At 48.5% G+C, this 16,956-nt stretch overlaps 1 protein-coding gene across 1 annotated transcript in view; it reads right to left on the minus strand.

Annotated features, from left to right (window-relative positions):
• Nucleotides 1–16,891, minus strand: part of CFAP77 (cilia and flagella associated protein 77) — a 136,709-nt gene extending 119,818 nt beyond the window's left edge. The window contains exons 1-2 of the mRNA XM_060013273.1: nucleotides 16,467–16,891; nucleotides 14,192–14,630 (exon numbers count right to left, since the gene is read on the minus strand). Of these exons, the coding sequence (XP_059869256.1) occupies nucleotides 14,192–14,383 (192 nt within the window). The 5' untranslated portion in view covers nucleotides 14,384–14,630; nucleotides 16,467–16,891. The remainder of the gene's footprint in view (nucleotides 1–14,191; nucleotides 14,631–16,466) is intronic.
• Nucleotides 16,892–16,956: the final 65 nt, after the last annotated feature.

A 16,956-nucleotide genomic window follows, 5' to 3' on the forward strand; every position in this document is an offset into this window, starting at 1 on the left:
TGTGTGAAGACATCATGGGTGTTCCTTATTTCCCCCAACTAGGGTTGCATGCGGAAACCAGATCCTACTTTTTAAACAACGGATTAGACTCTTCGGGACCGCGCGAGGAAATAGAGCTCTGCAATGCCCTCTCTCATAATAAGTCTGGCCAAAAATGATGTCGCTCATCCTGTTGAAAGATAGTTTCATTTCCTCCTCAAAATTGGTATGAAAAATTTGCCTTGCCAAATGAACACTGTATACTGAACTTGTCAAATCCTTTCTCCTGACACAAATAAAAGATAACATTGGGTGGCAGCATGTAAAACAGCTCTGACAAGATAGCAAAGGGAGACAAAGAAATATACATATTTTGATTCTCTCTGTTTTAGAAGCTGGTAGCGGGGGGGAGGCGGCCAGCAGCCGAATGGCTGGCCAGCTTTGGATGCTTCAGGTAACAACTGAACAAGTCACTTTCATGTCGATTTTCAATGGTATAATGACCCTGTTTCCAATTAGCCAAAACATGACAAAAACCTCAACTTTTGTGGTGGCACAGACTGCCAGGGAGAAGACGAACTGAGTGACAACGCTCCTCATTCAAAAGTTCACGGGGGAACCTCGCGGCTGTAATTACGAGTTCTAACGCAGTGGGATATTTATTCCTGGTGTGTTTAAAAATAAATAAGGTAAATGATCACCCTTTCATTAGATCTGTACTCATATCACATAAGTGTCTTTTTTTTCCTATTAAAATTGTTGATTGAAGGCCGTTAGCTGTTTATCAGCTCGAAATTACATTTCTGCTCTCTTAGGGGCTGCCGCCATTCAAAATCACAGTCAGCGCCTAGTTAGTAACAAGAAAAGACTCCTAAAACTGCAATTTCAGGGGAAAAAAAAAACACGAGCAAGAAACCCAGATTGCACCTTCATGTCCCCAAAGGCATCACGCTTCTTTGTTCTGCTAAGAAAAATTAACCTCAATCTCAGCTCCGGGTCCCTAGATTGATTATCATAGTCATTTAAATACTGTAATCTCATTTTCAGCATTGGGATAAGGGGAGGGGGTGAAAGAAGCCCTGGGAGGGGGGGAGGGGTGCGAGGCTGGAGACAGAAAGAGAGCGAGCTGGGGAGGAGAGGGGAAAACAGAATAAATTATCTGACAAAGGGAAGCGGGCCTTTCTGCTCACAGAGTCTGTTTTGGATCCTTCCACTTGATTGGAAAAGTTGATGAAGTTTAAATGAAGCAGAATTAGAACCTCAGGCCACTGAGTATTGACGGGGGCGGGGGGGACGGGAGAATGTGCAATTCAATAGCCCCGGTTTCAGCAGAAAACAAGGGAAAGGCCTAAATGGCATAATCTTCAATCGAATCTAACATCCACACGGACAAGGCAGGGTAATGAGTTAGGCCAGATCAGGCCTGTTGGTTAAAGAAATTAATCCCTCCTGCCGCCTGCCCAAGCCAGGCTTTGATGCCCATTGTGTGGGCCCCTGTCCCAGTCTATCTAAATGCTAACGAACTGCGGGGGTAAGCAGGACTGTGCTTTTCTTTGCTGGCGCTAATCTGATAACAATTTGCTCCCTCTGATTAGGGGGGCGGGGAGGGGACGGGCGATGGGTGGGAGAGGAGGAGGGGACACCTTCCCTTTGAAAGGGGGAGGCCATTCTGGTCAGCCTGGTTGGAGGTTTCGCCCCTCACCCCCAGCCAGCCAGCCTGGCTCCTGGCCGGCCAGCAGACACACATGTACGGCATAACCTAAACTCCAGGATTCTGTAGGAAGCCAAGTGTCCACGCTCCTTTTCTCTGTATGCCTTGTCTCTTCTTGAGACAGTATGTGGTGACACAAAAGTGCAAGCCTTACCTTAAGCCACGCTGACCCGCTGCCAGCATCCCTCCCTACCGCACTTCTTCGCCTTCAGCCTGTCCCTCCAAACACACCCAAGTTCTCAGCATCCAGTTTCTCACCTTGTCTGGTCATTTTCTACATCTAAAATGACCTGCTTCCTCCTCTCAGGCCCCCCGAGTCCTGCTTGGTCGTCCAGCAACTCCACCAGGCTTTTTTGGACCTCTCCAGGCCACGGACCCTCTTCCTGTTTTGTATGTCTTGTATGTTATAGTCTTAGAGAAACAGCAACGTCTAGGGGTGTGTGTGTGTGTGTGTGTGTGTGTGTGTGTGTGTGTGTGTATGTGTGTGCACTCCTGGTGTGGCATATGTGCCCAACTGTGTAATCTCCTTGAGAACAGAAAGTACACCTCTGGATGAAGTTAACTCTTTAGATAGATGGAGATGGAGATGGACCAGACTCTCCTCTCCCATCAGGACAAAGGAGTCTCTGGGGTGATGGACAGTGTGGCATAACGTGTAAGGACCATGACAAGCTGTGGACTCATACCAGCCACAGTCCAAGCCCCCACTCTGCTATTTGCCCTCTGTGTGACCTTGCGCATGTTACGAGTCTTTCTGAGCTCCGACCTTGCCTAGTTGAGATCATATATGTAAAAGTCTGGCACTTAGCAGGTATTCAGCAATGGGAACTGTTGGTGTCACCAAGTTCTTTTGATTTGCACAGTGGTTAGGACCTCAGGCTGCAGAGTCCCAGACCTGGCTTGAAGCCTGGCTCCTCCACACACATGCTGGACGACTGTGGGCAAGTTGTGTAGCTTCTCTAAGCCTCAGTTTCCCCATCTGTAAAATGGGAATGACAGCAATCCTGCCTTTTAGGATTGCGGCAGAGGTTTAAGGGAGGTGATGCCTAAGAAGGGCCAGCACAGTGCCTGGCACATAGTGGGCTCCACGAAGGGCAGCTGCTGTTGGCTGGCACAGAGAGGGTGTCAGCTGGCCAAATGGGTCACCAGCCAGGAGCTTCCTGGAAACCCAGACTCCAGGCCTCAGCCTCCAGGCACCCTCCCACTCCGGGAGAAGTCAGGCCCGCGAGCATCCTGCCAGGAGATCCTGGGAGGATCTGCCGCCAGGAGCACGCGGCTGCCTAAGGAAAGATGGGGCTTTCAGAAGCCCCAGGCAGATGCTTTTAGAAGGGAAGTTTCTGAAAGACTTGCTTAAACCTCCGAATTTATGCCCACTGGGTGCCTAGAGAGAGAGCAAAATCTTGAGTGACAATTTATAAAGGTTTTGAAGGCAGACACGAAGCCCGGCACCCGGTCCTAAGGGATCCTTCGGAATCACCTCAGCAGGCTCCCTCAAACGACTTGGGGAAAATTCAGAGCATGACAGACCAGGGGCTTGTTTAACTTGCGGAAAGTAAACACATCACAGCCACTAACCCTAAAGCATAGCGCTGCTCGTCCCGCCCACGGGGCTCCAAACACGCAGCCTGGTGGGAGACCAGGATGCAGCGAACGTGTCTGTCCCAGCACGGCAGGGCTCTTGGTGATTCCTTCAGTCAACCCGCAGCATCCTGCAGCCAGGAGTGGGTACCTTGGTCCCCATCAACGCTGGGAGGGAGGGGCTGGCACTTAGACCTACTGTTGATTTCTGGACTTGTCTCTCAGCCCTCTCTTCTCTGTCTTGTTTATCCTACTTGCTCTGGCCCCTGCAGCTCTCAGATCCAACTGGGAGCCCCTCCGGACCTGGCTTCACTCTCTGCCCAGCCTCCTCTCAGCATCTGCCTCCCCTGATGCTTCACCGCAGCCTCCTGAATTCCAAGTTCCTCCTTGCCTTGGAGGCACAAAACCTTTTATTTTGCCTAGAACAGTCTCTATCTACCGCCCATCCAAACACAGACACACACACGTTCCCACCACCATGCCATAACTGACCACTCTATTCATCCCAGGAGGTTGGGCTGAGCTGTCACATCCTTGGACTTGAACTTGCATAGCCTCCTGGCACCGCAGCCGCCTCCACAGTGCTTAACCCTAGGGAAGAGGTAGTTGCCCTATTGTCTGTCTTCACCAGGGCTTTGAGCTGCCTGCAGGCAGGAACTCAGGCTCTCTTGCCCACAGAGGTCTCCCCAGGCCCAGCACGCTGCCTGGCACCTAATAGCCCCTCGAAAAACATTTTGCAAAGGGTCGAATAAGCAAATGAAGGGGAGGCTCCCAGCAGTTCTCAGGGAGAAAGCCATTCAGATGCGCAGAAATCAAGGCTTTGGGACATTCCAGGGACTCACTCAAGGTTTCAGAGCCAATAAGAGTGTGCAGGAGACTGGGAGCTCATGACTGTGGTCATGGGGCCTGGAGTGTCTGGTCCAGGGGAAGTGTGCAGTGCTGAATGCATGAATGAATGAATGCATGAATAGATGATGGAAGGATGGATGGATGGATGACACACAGCCTAGAGAGGAACTGAGGCCTCTCAAATCTGGCGATCCAGTGCATTTTCCCCCTCCCACCTCCCCCTGAATATCCTTTTTCCTAGAAAGCTTTTTCTCCCTAAGCTAATGAAGCTTAGGCTTCAGGGCCCCTCTTTGTACCGGGCCCCTTCCAAGGCCTTGGACTTCATTTCCAACAGCATTTTAAATTTTATACTCTGTTTCTTTTTTATTTGTTTGTTTGTTTGTTTGTTTTTGGCCGCATCATGCGGCTTGCAGGATCTTAGTTCCCTAACCAGAGATTGAACCAGGGCCCCAGCAGTAGCAGTGAGAGCCCTAACCACGGGTCCACCAGGGAGTTCCCTGTACTCTGTTTCTTAAAAAGAGATCCCTGAATTGATAAGCTACAGGCCACACAATACCTGCCTCCACCTCTGCTCCCACCTCACCTGACTCACCTTGGTGTCAAGATTCAGCTCTAGCCATCCAGTCTAGGAGACCTTCCCTCGCCTCCCCCCATCCAGGCACAGCTGCCCTCAAGCGCTGAGCACGAATCCCATCCAGACGGCCGTCACCACATCTGTACCACTTTGCTGTTTGTTTCGATGCCTGTTTCTGTCTACGAGATTGTAAGCTCTTTGAGGGCAAAGCCTATACCCAGATTGGTCTACCCCCGTATCCTTGGTGCCAAGCTCTGTGTCTCGTACACAAGCAGTTAATTCTGTCAATTCAAGCAGTGAGTGAATGCGTCTGCCACTGCTTTCCTCACAGAATCCTAGAGTTGTCTGTTCTTGTCCATTTCAGACCTTTGCTCAGGCCAGCCCCTCCCCTGGAGCCCCTCCTCTCCTTTCCAGCCACTGGAATCCAACCCACCCTGCAGCCCCAGCCCAGGTGCACAAGCTGCCCTGGGTGCTCCAACGCTGCTCCCACCTTCACTCCCAAACAGGCCTCTCAGCACCTCTCCTTCTGCCTTTGATAACTTTTATTAGTGGTTTTAATGTGCAAAGTCTGGTTCTTCCATAAACTCCTTGGAAACAAATTCTTAAACCTCTTGCGTTTCCACCAGCGCCTTGTGCATTACAGGTGTGTGATAAATATTTGCTCATTGACTGAGGGGCTCATTAATAGTTTCAAATGCCTATCATACAAGAATTTTAAGTCAGTGTCTCTGTTCTTAAAGATCTCTGGGAGACAGTGGGAAAATGTGAATGGAATTCATAACGGGAACATTAAAATGGCATTTTAGTGTGGCAATATGGCCAGACTGACTAGTGTCCAGCAAAATTGACCCAAAAAGTTGCCAGAAAATTTTCCAGTTCCCTCAACTGCAATGCTATGGCCACAAGGTCGCCTCTCTCCTGTCTTTTGGGGCGCCCCCATCTTTGCAGGAGGCCGCGGCCTCTGAGCTTCGGCTAGCTGGGGCTTTTTCTCTGCTGTGGCGAGGCAGCTTGGATGCTGTGCCATTGGTCCCAAATGGCCGGCCACCTGGCAGTGATGTGGCCTTTCACTAATGTTGTACCTTGAAATCAAAGCGCTTCTGATTCTCCACTTTCATTCCTCTGGACAAAACACAAAAGATTTTGATCCACACAAAGAAATTTATCTTGTTCGCTTCTGTGTTCATTGGTCCCCCCCAATATGTATTGTTTGGTTCATATAAAAGATCAAAAAACCCCTCTTTCTAGCTCATTATGTGTTCTCTACAATGCTCTTGGTGAGCTATTCTCCCCCTGTGTGCCCTTCATGTTGACCTTTCTGCTCATTGACCCACATCAGTCAGTTTCTTGACCGAACCCTGATGTGCCTTTAAATTATTGGGTGGAAAAATACAGCTGTTTTCTTTATAAAGCACATTGACTTGCTTCTCTGAAATGCTGTACTTCGTTCCACAACGAGAGTGTAAGGGCTAGGCTGGGACTCTGGTCCACCGTGAGCTTAATTTTTGCTGGACCAAATCAATTCCGTTTTAAATCCTAAATGAGTTCATGCTGAGAAAAACACAACCAAAGCAAGCCCTTGGAAGGTAATGCGCCAGGGAAACCAAGCTTGTGCGGTGGTCAGTGATTACTCAACAAACCAGCCCCTACGCTAATCAGTTTATCTCTTGAATTATAGAGCCTCACTCTGTGGATTGCTAGAAATGCTTTCTATTTTTTTAAACTCCAACGTGGGTGAGGCTGGAGACAGATAAGCCCTGACAGAAACCAGCAAATGTATGGAACCTGGAACTAAGGAAAAGGAAACGGATTCAAAAGGGGGAACTTAAGATGGCCATAAAAGGTCCAGTGGTTAGGACTCCATGCTTCCACTGCGGGGGGCCTGGGTTCAATCCCTGGTCGAAGAACTAAGATCCCACAAGACGCATGGCACGCCAATAAATAAATAAAATTTTTTTAATTAAAAAAATAAAATGGCCATAAAACGAATGGAGTCAAGGGACGGAAGCAAACAATGGATAGAGAAGCAATTAAACTAAACCATCTCATTTCTATAATCTCTGTATTACATTCAAGAGATCCTGGACCGTGGATGAACTAATAATGAATTCTCCACATGTTGATGTTTTTCTGGTCCAGCATTTCTCAGCCTCAGCACTATTGGCATTTGGGGAGATGATTCTCTTTTGTGGGGGGGTGCAGGCATCCTGTGCATTGTTGGATGGCATCCTTGGCTTCTACCCATTAGATGCTGGTAGCAGCCCCCTTCCCGGTTGTGATAACCAAAAGCATCTCCTGACATGGCCAGATGTTCCCTGGGGAGCAAAACTGCTCCCCTGCCCCAGTTGAGGACCACTGGTCTACTTCCAGAATGTCATAATCTCTTCCATAAGATACTGTCTCATTTAAATCAGTCTTCATTACATCCTTGAGAAGTAAACAAGGTAGTTATTAGCACCCATACTTCACAAATGAGGAAACAGGCTTGGACATTAAGCCACTGGACCAAGAACCCTCAAGAGAGCTAGAAACCGAATTGTTTTCACCCTTAGCCAGGGCGAGCCCACCTGCTTCAGGGCACACAGTTTCAGGAAGCATGAGATGGGGTGGGCAACAGTAATTTTCAACAAGAGCACAAAGTGGAAAAAGATAAGCCCTTGAGTGGATTCGTCTCGTGATACATTTATAAGTTCAGATTTAAGACATTTACCTAAAGTCGATTGATGAGAATAAGGTTGTCTTGGGGAATGGAAGTGTTAGAAGCAGGATAATGGAAAAAAACAAAAGTGCCCACGTATTAAGTGCCCTCCTGGGCCTGGCACACCTGTGTCATCTCATGGAACCCTCACAACTCCCCCATGGCTGGTGCCAACTGTAACAGCCCATTTTACAGAGAGGAAACTGAGGCTCAAAGATAAATAACCTCACGCGTGGCACAGCAAGAAAACGGCTGAGACAGAACGTGCCCTGGGATCTGCCTGGCTCCATGGCCTGACATCTACACCGCCTTTGTCTCCAGTCTGGTGGCTGCAGTTTTATATCTGCCTGGGCTACCAACTTATTTTTTTTAATTAATTCTTATTGGAGTATAGTTGCTTTACAATGTTGTGTTAGTTTCTACTGTACAGCAAAATAAATCAGCTACACATATACATATATCCCCTCTGTTTTGGATTTCCTTCCCATTTAGGTCACCGCAGTGCATTAAGCAGAGTTCCCTGTGCTATCCAACTGATTGCTGTATCCTTTGTGATGGTATGAAAACACCAGCTGCAGCCTGGAATTGTTTTCACAGTCCTCGTTTACACGGATTCAGGAGCTTGAAAGGAGAGTCAAGGGGCGATTTCATTTAAAGCTGAATGGTATCAACAACCAACAAATGCTCACATCCTGTTTTTGTTTTTGTTTTTTTAACAAATACGAAAGTCAGACAAGAAGCACCCAACACTTACAGTACATGCTAAAACCAACCAAAATGTAGTACGATTGTGACTGTGCCTTTGTTTCTCTTTGCCCAGCCAGCCAGAGGGTCCTGGAGCGATGGCCCAGCAGATGTGTCTGAGGTTTAACAGAGCCCGGTTCCCAGGGCCACAGCAATCACTCTGCACACTGGCCTCCAGAAACGGATTTACCCAGCCTAGAAGTCCAGCAGGGTCTGAGCTTGGTTCCAATCCTCCTGGTCTGTGACACATTCACTGCAGGACCAGCACAAACACAGAACCAACGCCCCAAAATGAACCAATTCAAATCATTGCTAACAAGCTGGTGGTCTCCACCGTTAGCATTTCATATAGAACACTTTTAATTGTGTTTCCTTCCCATTATACTTTTTAAACAGTTAAAGATGCATTTTCTTAACAAGCAGTTTGAATCAGACACTTTACGAGAACTCTGATGCTTCTAGAGACAGGTGAATGACTTGAAAACCACTGAAATTAGAAATAGGGGTTTGGGGCTTCCCTGGTGGTGCAGTAGTTAAGAATCCGCCTGCCAACACAGGGGACACAGATTTGAGTCCTGTTCCGGGAAGATCCCACATGCCTCAAAGCAACTAAGCCCGTGCACCACAACTACCGAGCCCGTATGCCACAACTACTGAAGCCCACGCACCTAGAGCCCGTGCTCTGCAACAAGAGAAGCCACCGCAATGAGAAGCCTGTGCACTGCAACGAAGAGTAGCCCCGGCTTGCCGCAACTAGAGAAAGCCCACGTGCGGCAACAAAGACCCAACGCAGCCAAAAATAAATAAATAAATAAAATTAAAAAAAAAAAGAAATAGGGGGTTGAAATTTTGTCCACAGGACCGTCGTAAATCAAGAAAACTTTGTCTTTCAAATACAGGAAAAGTGGCCTAAATTCTACTATGAGCAGCCCTTGAGCCTGGAAGATTCTGGAAGGTGCTGGAAGCCACTGCTGACTTATTCATCCAGGACTCAGAATCCTTCCTGGAGGAATGGCCTTCCCACCACTGATCTGAGAGGAGTGTTCAGAAGGGGGCTGAGCTCATCCCCCAGGAACCCGCATTCTGAGGTCTTCATTAACGTTTCAAAGCCAAAGCCCTCCTTTTTTAGAGGGACAAAGAGGAAGGCGGGCCCCTCCTCCAGCAGATCTGTCCCACCCATCCACTCCAGGTAGCGGTAAAAAGCCTGGGCGGGAGCAGGTCTCCTTTCTGAACCGACCACAGGGCTGGGCACTGCTGCAGCCCCTGCTTGCTCGCCCTTGCTCACCGGAGGATGTGCCTGGGCGCCAGGAAGCTGGAAGCTTTGATTTAAAAAGAAGAAAAAACAAAAAAAGGACAGAGAGAGAAGGAGTTGCAGGGATCGACAACCCCGTAGCTTTCCCTAGAAAAATGAAAGCTGCCCACCAGCCTGCCGAGACTGGGTCCTTAAGATGGGCAGCTCAGTTTCAGCCCCCCTTCCTTGTGTTTTACTTTCTCCAGTTACATTGTAAATTGAACGAAAAAGGATCTGAGCAATCAAAGGCATATTCTCTGCAATACATAGCAGAATATAACATTTTCCCATTTCACTCAAACATGATAAAAATACTGACCTACGCTGGGCTGTGTGCCCGACGGTGTGTTTGTCTGCCCGCCTTCTTTGCATTGTGTCTACCTGTGTGCCGATGTTCACCAGCATCAATGTTTATTAGAGATGTTAGGCTCTTAGTGTGGCTGAGTGTGGTTGCCTAATTTTGTAGAGCATCCAATTTGGACACACTGGCTCTCAATAAATGCTTCCCCGTGATGACGATGATAAGGATCCCAGCAGCGGCGCTGAGTCTTAGGAAATAGAACTCGGGTTGGGGTGAAAATCTAGGAACCCTTAGGATCTAAGGAGGGTCGAGTCATCTGGTCCCGGAGGGCTGAGTTTCTCCTAATCTCCACCCCTGATCAGAATCTACCTTTTCACCCTTCAAGGTCCATTTTCAGGACTGTTCCTTTATAAAGCCTTCTGAGTCGTGCTCAGGGCTTCCTCCCCCCAAATCTGAACCTTTCCGGGTAGTGCAGAAACTTGAAACTTACAGGGGGGTGACCCATGACATTGCTTGTCTTATTATCTGTGTGTGTGTGTGTGTATGTGTATGTGTGTGTGTGTGTGTGTGTGTGTGTGTGCACAATAGTAAGAGCTAATGTTTCCTGAGAGCTTTCTTGGATGCAGGGGCTATGCTAAGCAATATATATGTCATACATATGAAATACATATATATAATGATATATATAGATATTCTGTCTCTCCAGCTAAATAATTAACTCCTTATGGGCAAGAGCTAAGTTCTGAACTTGTTTCTATGCCCCCAAGAGAGCTTAGGATGGTGCAGAGTACTCAGTAAACATTCAATAAATATTTCTTGGCTGTCAACAAATCCCAAGAAATTAGTAGAGTTCACTCTGGAAGGAATGTTGAGTGAAACAATAATGGAATCGGATTCATCGATGAACATTTTTTTGACTGCCTGATGTACAGGTATAACCAATCTGGGTTGTCATTCATTAACTAATTGTGTATCGCGGCCAAAGAGCATGGGTCTGGAAGTCAGGTGACATAAATCTCATCCCACTTCTGTGACCGGGTCAGGGTAGTGCCTTGGGCGAGCCTCTTCCCCTCTCTGGGTCTTAATAGCCTCAAAAAAGGAATTGGACTAGATGGCTGTAAACCTCCTTCCAGCCCCAGAAGGATGTGATTCTACAGCTCTACCTACAAATGCACACGCTTCCTGTTTGTGACATAAAGCCCCACAGAAAAACAAAGTCGGCGAGAAATTATGAAAAACATCGGGTGCCGTGATCATTTGCACCCTCTAAGGATGCTCAATTCAATAAATTCCACCCCTGTACCCAGCCTGCCTCTCCAGGGCGACAGAAGATTCAAGGCTGTCAGTGGAGCAAACCAAACAGTCTCTCCCCATAATTGTATTGACAGGATATCAGCCGAGTTCCGATGGCAGGAAGGGTGCACCCTGACAGGTTCTGTAAAGGAGCCTTGAAGGCTATTGTAGCAGGAGCCTCTGTTGAGTCACAGAGTTCTGGGGAAATGAGAATCAAGCAGGGAGAAGCTTGGCTCTTTCTCTATTTAATTTTATTCTTCCCAGAGAGTCACATTTGAAGGAAAACTGGCTAACCACACGTCACTTTATACAATAGAATAGATGCCCTTTCTAATGGAAAACATTTACATCTTCTTGTGACCACATTAAAACATGGAGCTGATTCAATCAGCCCCACTCAATAGCCAGTTGGCTTGGTTTTAAATGAGGCAAAGAGTTGTTGAGCTCTTGCTGATACAATATCTGCTTGGATGTCTGAGGTTTTCACTTTTCACTTGGTTACGGTGGCATCTTGCAGACATGTTCTTGAATAACTGATGCGTGTACGTCCCGGTAAATTCCATGGGTGTGAAACAGCAGTGTTGTGTTTGTTCAGGCAGTGTGTCTGCATTTTAAATGAAAAAAAAAAACAATCCAGATCCTATTCACTGGAGAAAGCAAATCTGAGCAACAGCCCCCCAACATGGGGGAGTAAATGACTCTTTCTAAGGTGCTAAGTTCCCCCAATATAGATGCAACCTTCAGATTCAGACTGAGACAAAACCAAAATAGACTTCAGTCCCAATCATTCTCCTGCAGACACCCCAGGCAGAGGGCACTCCCACCTCTGCTGCACACAATGAGAACTCGCACAGAAACAAGGGTTTGAAAATCTGGGATTGTGAAACTGACATGCCACAGTCAAGAAATCCACAAGCCACGCCTCAACAGAAATTTCAGCGACATATTATTTTTAAAAAGATTTTTTTAAGGGCTCCACCATCTTGGATACTTTCAATCTTCTTTTCTTGGGAGCTGAAAACCTCAAAGTTTTTTTCATCATTTAAATTTCCTTTAAAATAGAGGAAGCTTTTTGGAGTGGTAAAAGTAAAGCTGGGCGGGGAGCCAGGGAACGTAGCTTCTACCCCCAGCTCTGCCAGGACCTTGCACAAAGAACCCACCACAGACAGCCTCAGCGTCCCCAGTGTAAGGAGGGGTCTGGAGAAGGTAACAATCAAGGTTACTCCTTGCTCTCAATGTTTCTGCAGCTTTTACTTAGGCCAGATTTTAGTAGAAAAATCTGGTAGCGGTGGTCAGTATTGAAATGTGGACATAATCTTAACTGCTACTGAAACTACCTTACGGCCCATCAAGAACTGGAGGGAGGAAAGTAAGAAGGAAAGACCTGCTTTCCTGACAGGAAACAAGCTGGGCACGATCACCAGGGCGCCCCCTGCTGCTTGAGCCGAGTCACCGCTGACGGGGCAGCCCTTCTCTGCGTCTCATGCTCTGAAGACAGAACCCTCGGTGGTGGGTCAGTGTCTCCTGCACATTTTCCAACCCAAAGTTCAAGTTCAGGAATCAGGACTGAATTCATCTGGAAGCTGTTCAGCTAGTGCCATCCGGAGGCCAAATGCTGTCCTTCTTGATATGCAGCACGAGCAAAAGGAAAAAAGGGGGGGGGAATTTTTACTTATAGATGTATGTTATACATGTTAAACACATGTATATTGTACACACACATGTGTGTATGTGTGCACATGTATATGTAAAGTGTATGTGTATATACAATATGTATATATCTATGTATATACCTATATGTACGTATGTGTCTCTATGGATATATTATAGCTTGGGGTGGGCATCACACTTAATTCACCATGGAGAATAACTCCATTACGCTGTCCATTTTGTATTTAAGTAGGAAGGAGTTGGTCCACCAGTAACTGCTTGAGTAAGGGCAATGATCAGAGGTGAGGAAATTGATTCTCCCCTTGATCCCAGAGTGGTGAACCCCATCTGTCTGTGCCATCTGTCCTCTGAGAGTGGCTCTTCTCACCTAGAAATAAGTGAAGGACTTTGCTCCACTTTGGGAGGCCTAGGAAGGGGAGGTGTTAGATGGAAGGGTGCCTAGTGTGATAAGCCAGCTTCTCCCAGCTGCTGGCCCAGGAAAGAGTTTGGGTAGGGCAAGAGGAGAGAATCCGTGTTTTCATAGGAGCCAGTTAACTCAGCTAATTCTACCACGATGTTAAGAAAGCCCAGGTTCCCTGTACGAAACAAACAAACAAAAAACTAACAACAACCAAAACCTCTGGGCTCTAAACAGCTCCTGGCGTTCAGATAAATAATTGTTACTGAATCCACGGTTATCACCTGCGCCTTCCACCCCCGGAATCTGGGGAACTGCGCGCATTTTTAAAGGCACACTGCCCTCCAGTGGCGCAAGGTAAAATTGCTCCTGACCAGCTTCCCAAGCGCCAAACTTCAACTTGACCTATCCTGGGGCCCCGGAAAGGCGCTTTGATGCCACGCCAGCGTTGGGTGAACACCAGTCCCGAAACGTAACTAATGTAAGGGAGCGTGCGATCAAAGAGGAGGCGACCTAGTTGGAAACCGCGGCTCCCTCGCTCGTTTGTGCCTGTGGGACCCCTGGGGCAGAGATTCGCGCTTTTTGCCTCTTAGGGTCGTAATTCTGGTTAAGAGTATGATTGGGTGGAAATTAGCGTGTGAAGTGATGCTTCCAAGAGACGTACAGAACACTTGCTACATAACAGCAGCCCAGGCGTGCAGGGGAATCGGGAGAGGCGGCCTGCACCCTGCGAGGGCTGGCAGGTGGTAAGGACGCAGTCTGGGTGCTGCTACCTGTCTGTCACCCTGTGGGTTCACCCTGCGTGAATACATAAGCAAAGAGCCGCCAACTCGCAGGGATTACCTTATGCAATCTTCCCAATCACTCCCTTTAATGAGTGCCATTATCATCCCACTTTGAGGATGAGGAAACTGAGGGTCAGCGAGGCGATGCGGCCTGCCCGTGACCGCCCGGGGGTCCAGGTCTGTCTGGAGCAGAGCTGGAGCTCCCAGTGCCAGGCTCGGAGCGGAGCGGTGGGGCCGGGGCAGGACGGGGGGAAACCCCCGGCCGCGTGCGTGCCCAGTGAGGGGACGAGCGCAAGAGGGTGATGGGCGTGGGGACGGCTCACCTTGACGATGAGCGGGTTCTGAAACATGGAATCTCGCACGACCCCCAGCCTCTCGTTCTCCATGCCCGGTTGGATGTCGGCCACGGTCAGGGGCCGCCGCGGGGGTGGGCAGATCTGGCTGACCGTGCGGCGCACCGGCGGCTTCTTCTTCCATCGCGTGGGGTCGTGGCGGGAGGTCCTGGCTTCTGGCATCCTGGGGGTCACGGGGAGTCGGCCAGCCGGCTGGATCCAGCGCGCTTCTCAGGTGGGGGGCCGGTGCGGAACTCCGAGGGGCCCTCTGCCAGTCCCGGGACGCACCACCCGGACGCCAGGGTGGACACCGGACGCCGGGCTCCCTCCGGAGCGAGGCGCCCCCACCTCGCGCAGCCCCCTCGTTGCAAGGAGCAGTAAGACCTACATAAGCCCCTCTGGTTCCTGAGAGCGTCTTCTGGGCGCCGCGCTGCGGATTCGAAAAGGAGAGAAAATCAAGACCACCCCTTGAGGAAGAATGGAACCGTCCGTTTCCATGGCGACAGGACGCCAACGGCACAGGAACAGGGCTGGTCGATTTACTTTCAGGAAACTTTTTGGCGGCCACCTAAGTGGACGTGTTTCGAGTTTTCTTAAGTAGACCTGAGAAAAACCCAAGAATCACCACTGGGCTGTGTTAAAAGCGACGGAGTTCTAGAAGGCCATTTACACTTGACTTCCAGGTCAAAGACCCACCCCACCCCCGACTCACCACGACCCCTGTCGCCGCCCCTTCCCACTTCTCCCAACGACACACACACACACACACACACACACACACACACACACAGCCCGGGGCAGAGCGTTACGTGTTTCAGAATGAAATAGAAATCCACATTCCAAGCCTGATGTTACTGCTAATCCACTGGGTAATCTCAAATTAGTCACCTTTTGGGTCTTCGGTGTTTTCTTCTGTGAAGTGGGTAGGGGGGAAAGTCTAGAGTTGAATGAAATCAATGGTACCCAACTTTGTGCAACAGAATAAAGGGAAGTTGCAAAATACAGATTCACTGAATCAGAATATCTGGAAATGGGATCTGAGAATCTGTATTTTAATCCTTCTTCCCCTTTGGATTGTTTTTTAAGTTCAAAGCTATGGAAACTTTGAGAGAAGAGTACAGTGAAAACCCATATAGACTTCACCTAGATTGACTGGTCCTTAGTATTTGCCACGTTTACTTTCTGTGCGTGTGTGTGTGTGACCATGCACACATACACATTGCTAAACCATTTTGAAAAGATCTGCAGACAGTATCATATCTGACTCTAAATACATGTATCTGCCAGGAACAAGGACATCCTCATACAGAACTACAATGCTATTATGTCTATGGATTTTAACGGGATACAATAATGGTGCCTGATATGCAGTCTGTATGCAAAGTTGGAAATCTGCACGTTTTAAGAGCTTCCTGAGTGATTGGTGCAGTGTTTTGGGAACCACTAGCCTGGACGATCCCTAGTCTGCCTTCTAGTCCCAGCCTTCAGTGCGGTCATTCACCCATCATTATCATCGTCATTAAATGTGCAAATATCCACAAGGCTCTGGGTAAGGGGTTCACCACAGAGAAGGTGCACAGACAACACACCAGCACTTCAAGGCCTTGCACAGCCACAGTGGACAACACCAGCATTACCTTTCCAGAGCAAATCAGACAGACTCCCCACTGTCCATCCAAGGCCTGAAGCGGCCCTTGGGTGGTGACAGGTGTATGATGGACGCTTTATGGTTTCTCTCGTCTGCTTCACTTTCAGACTTTCCCATAAATGAGCGCTGTGCACTTTTTAATCAAAGCTGCTTGGCAGCTCACACAGAGGAAGCGAGCTGGTGCAGCAGGGCGCAGGGTACTGGAGTAGTGGAAAGATCACAGGGTTGAATCCTAGCTGGGGCCGCATAAGTTCCCCTGTGACAAATTACACGAGGCCCTAGTTTTCTCATCCACAAAGTAAGGCTGATATTACCTAAGAAAGATTTCCTACGACAGGGGGTGATTACAGGATTCCATGAGAAATCTCTTTGCTGGTGTGATTGTGTTCACTATGCAGTAAGACTAAAAGTTTGAGGGGCATGTATACTGGCCTCGACTTGATGGCCTGCTTAAAGCTTTACTTTTAATCATAAGCTAAGTTTCTTCAGGACTCAGTGGAAACGGGAGAATCGGAATAGATCTGCAAGGCTTCTTCTACCTCTAACCTCCACCTAAGTTCAATGGGCAGTAGACTCCGCACCACTGAGCCCCTGCCAACCCCTGCCTTCACCCCTTACCTCTGTCCCCGTCACTCACGGTGCTCCCGCTACCCTGGCGGGAGTTTCAGTTCCTCCAGCAACCAAGTTCAGGGCTTCTGGATTTGCTCCCAGCCTGGAACACTCTTCCATCGATTTTTGTTCACCCTTTTCATTTAGAACTCAACTGTCACTCGTCAAAGAGCCTTCCTTACTATCTAACCTAGCTCTCACTGTCCCTAGTCGTTCCCCATCACATTACCCTGATCTATTTTCCTTAAAGGATAATCTGAAATTATCTTGGTTGATTAGTTTGTTTTCTGTCTTCCTCAGGTTAGCCCTCAGCATCTTGTTCACTCCTGGACTGCAGACGGACCTCAGCAAAAAAAACTGTTGAATAAATGGCACGAATGAGCAAGTCGGCGGAAGGGCTCTGTCACACTTTCTTAGTTTTAGGATCACGCTCTACCCTGTCCCACCCCACTCGCAACAAGCCCGGGAACAAACTGGGCAGAAAACGACGCGAGTCTCA

The sequence above is a fragment of the Delphinus delphis genome, chromosome 6 (genome assembly GCF_949987515.2).
Source record: "Delphinus delphis chromosome 6, mDelDel1.2, whole genome shotgun sequence".
NCBI lineage: Eukaryota > Metazoa > Chordata > Mammalia > Artiodactyla > Delphinidae > Delphinus > Delphinus delphis.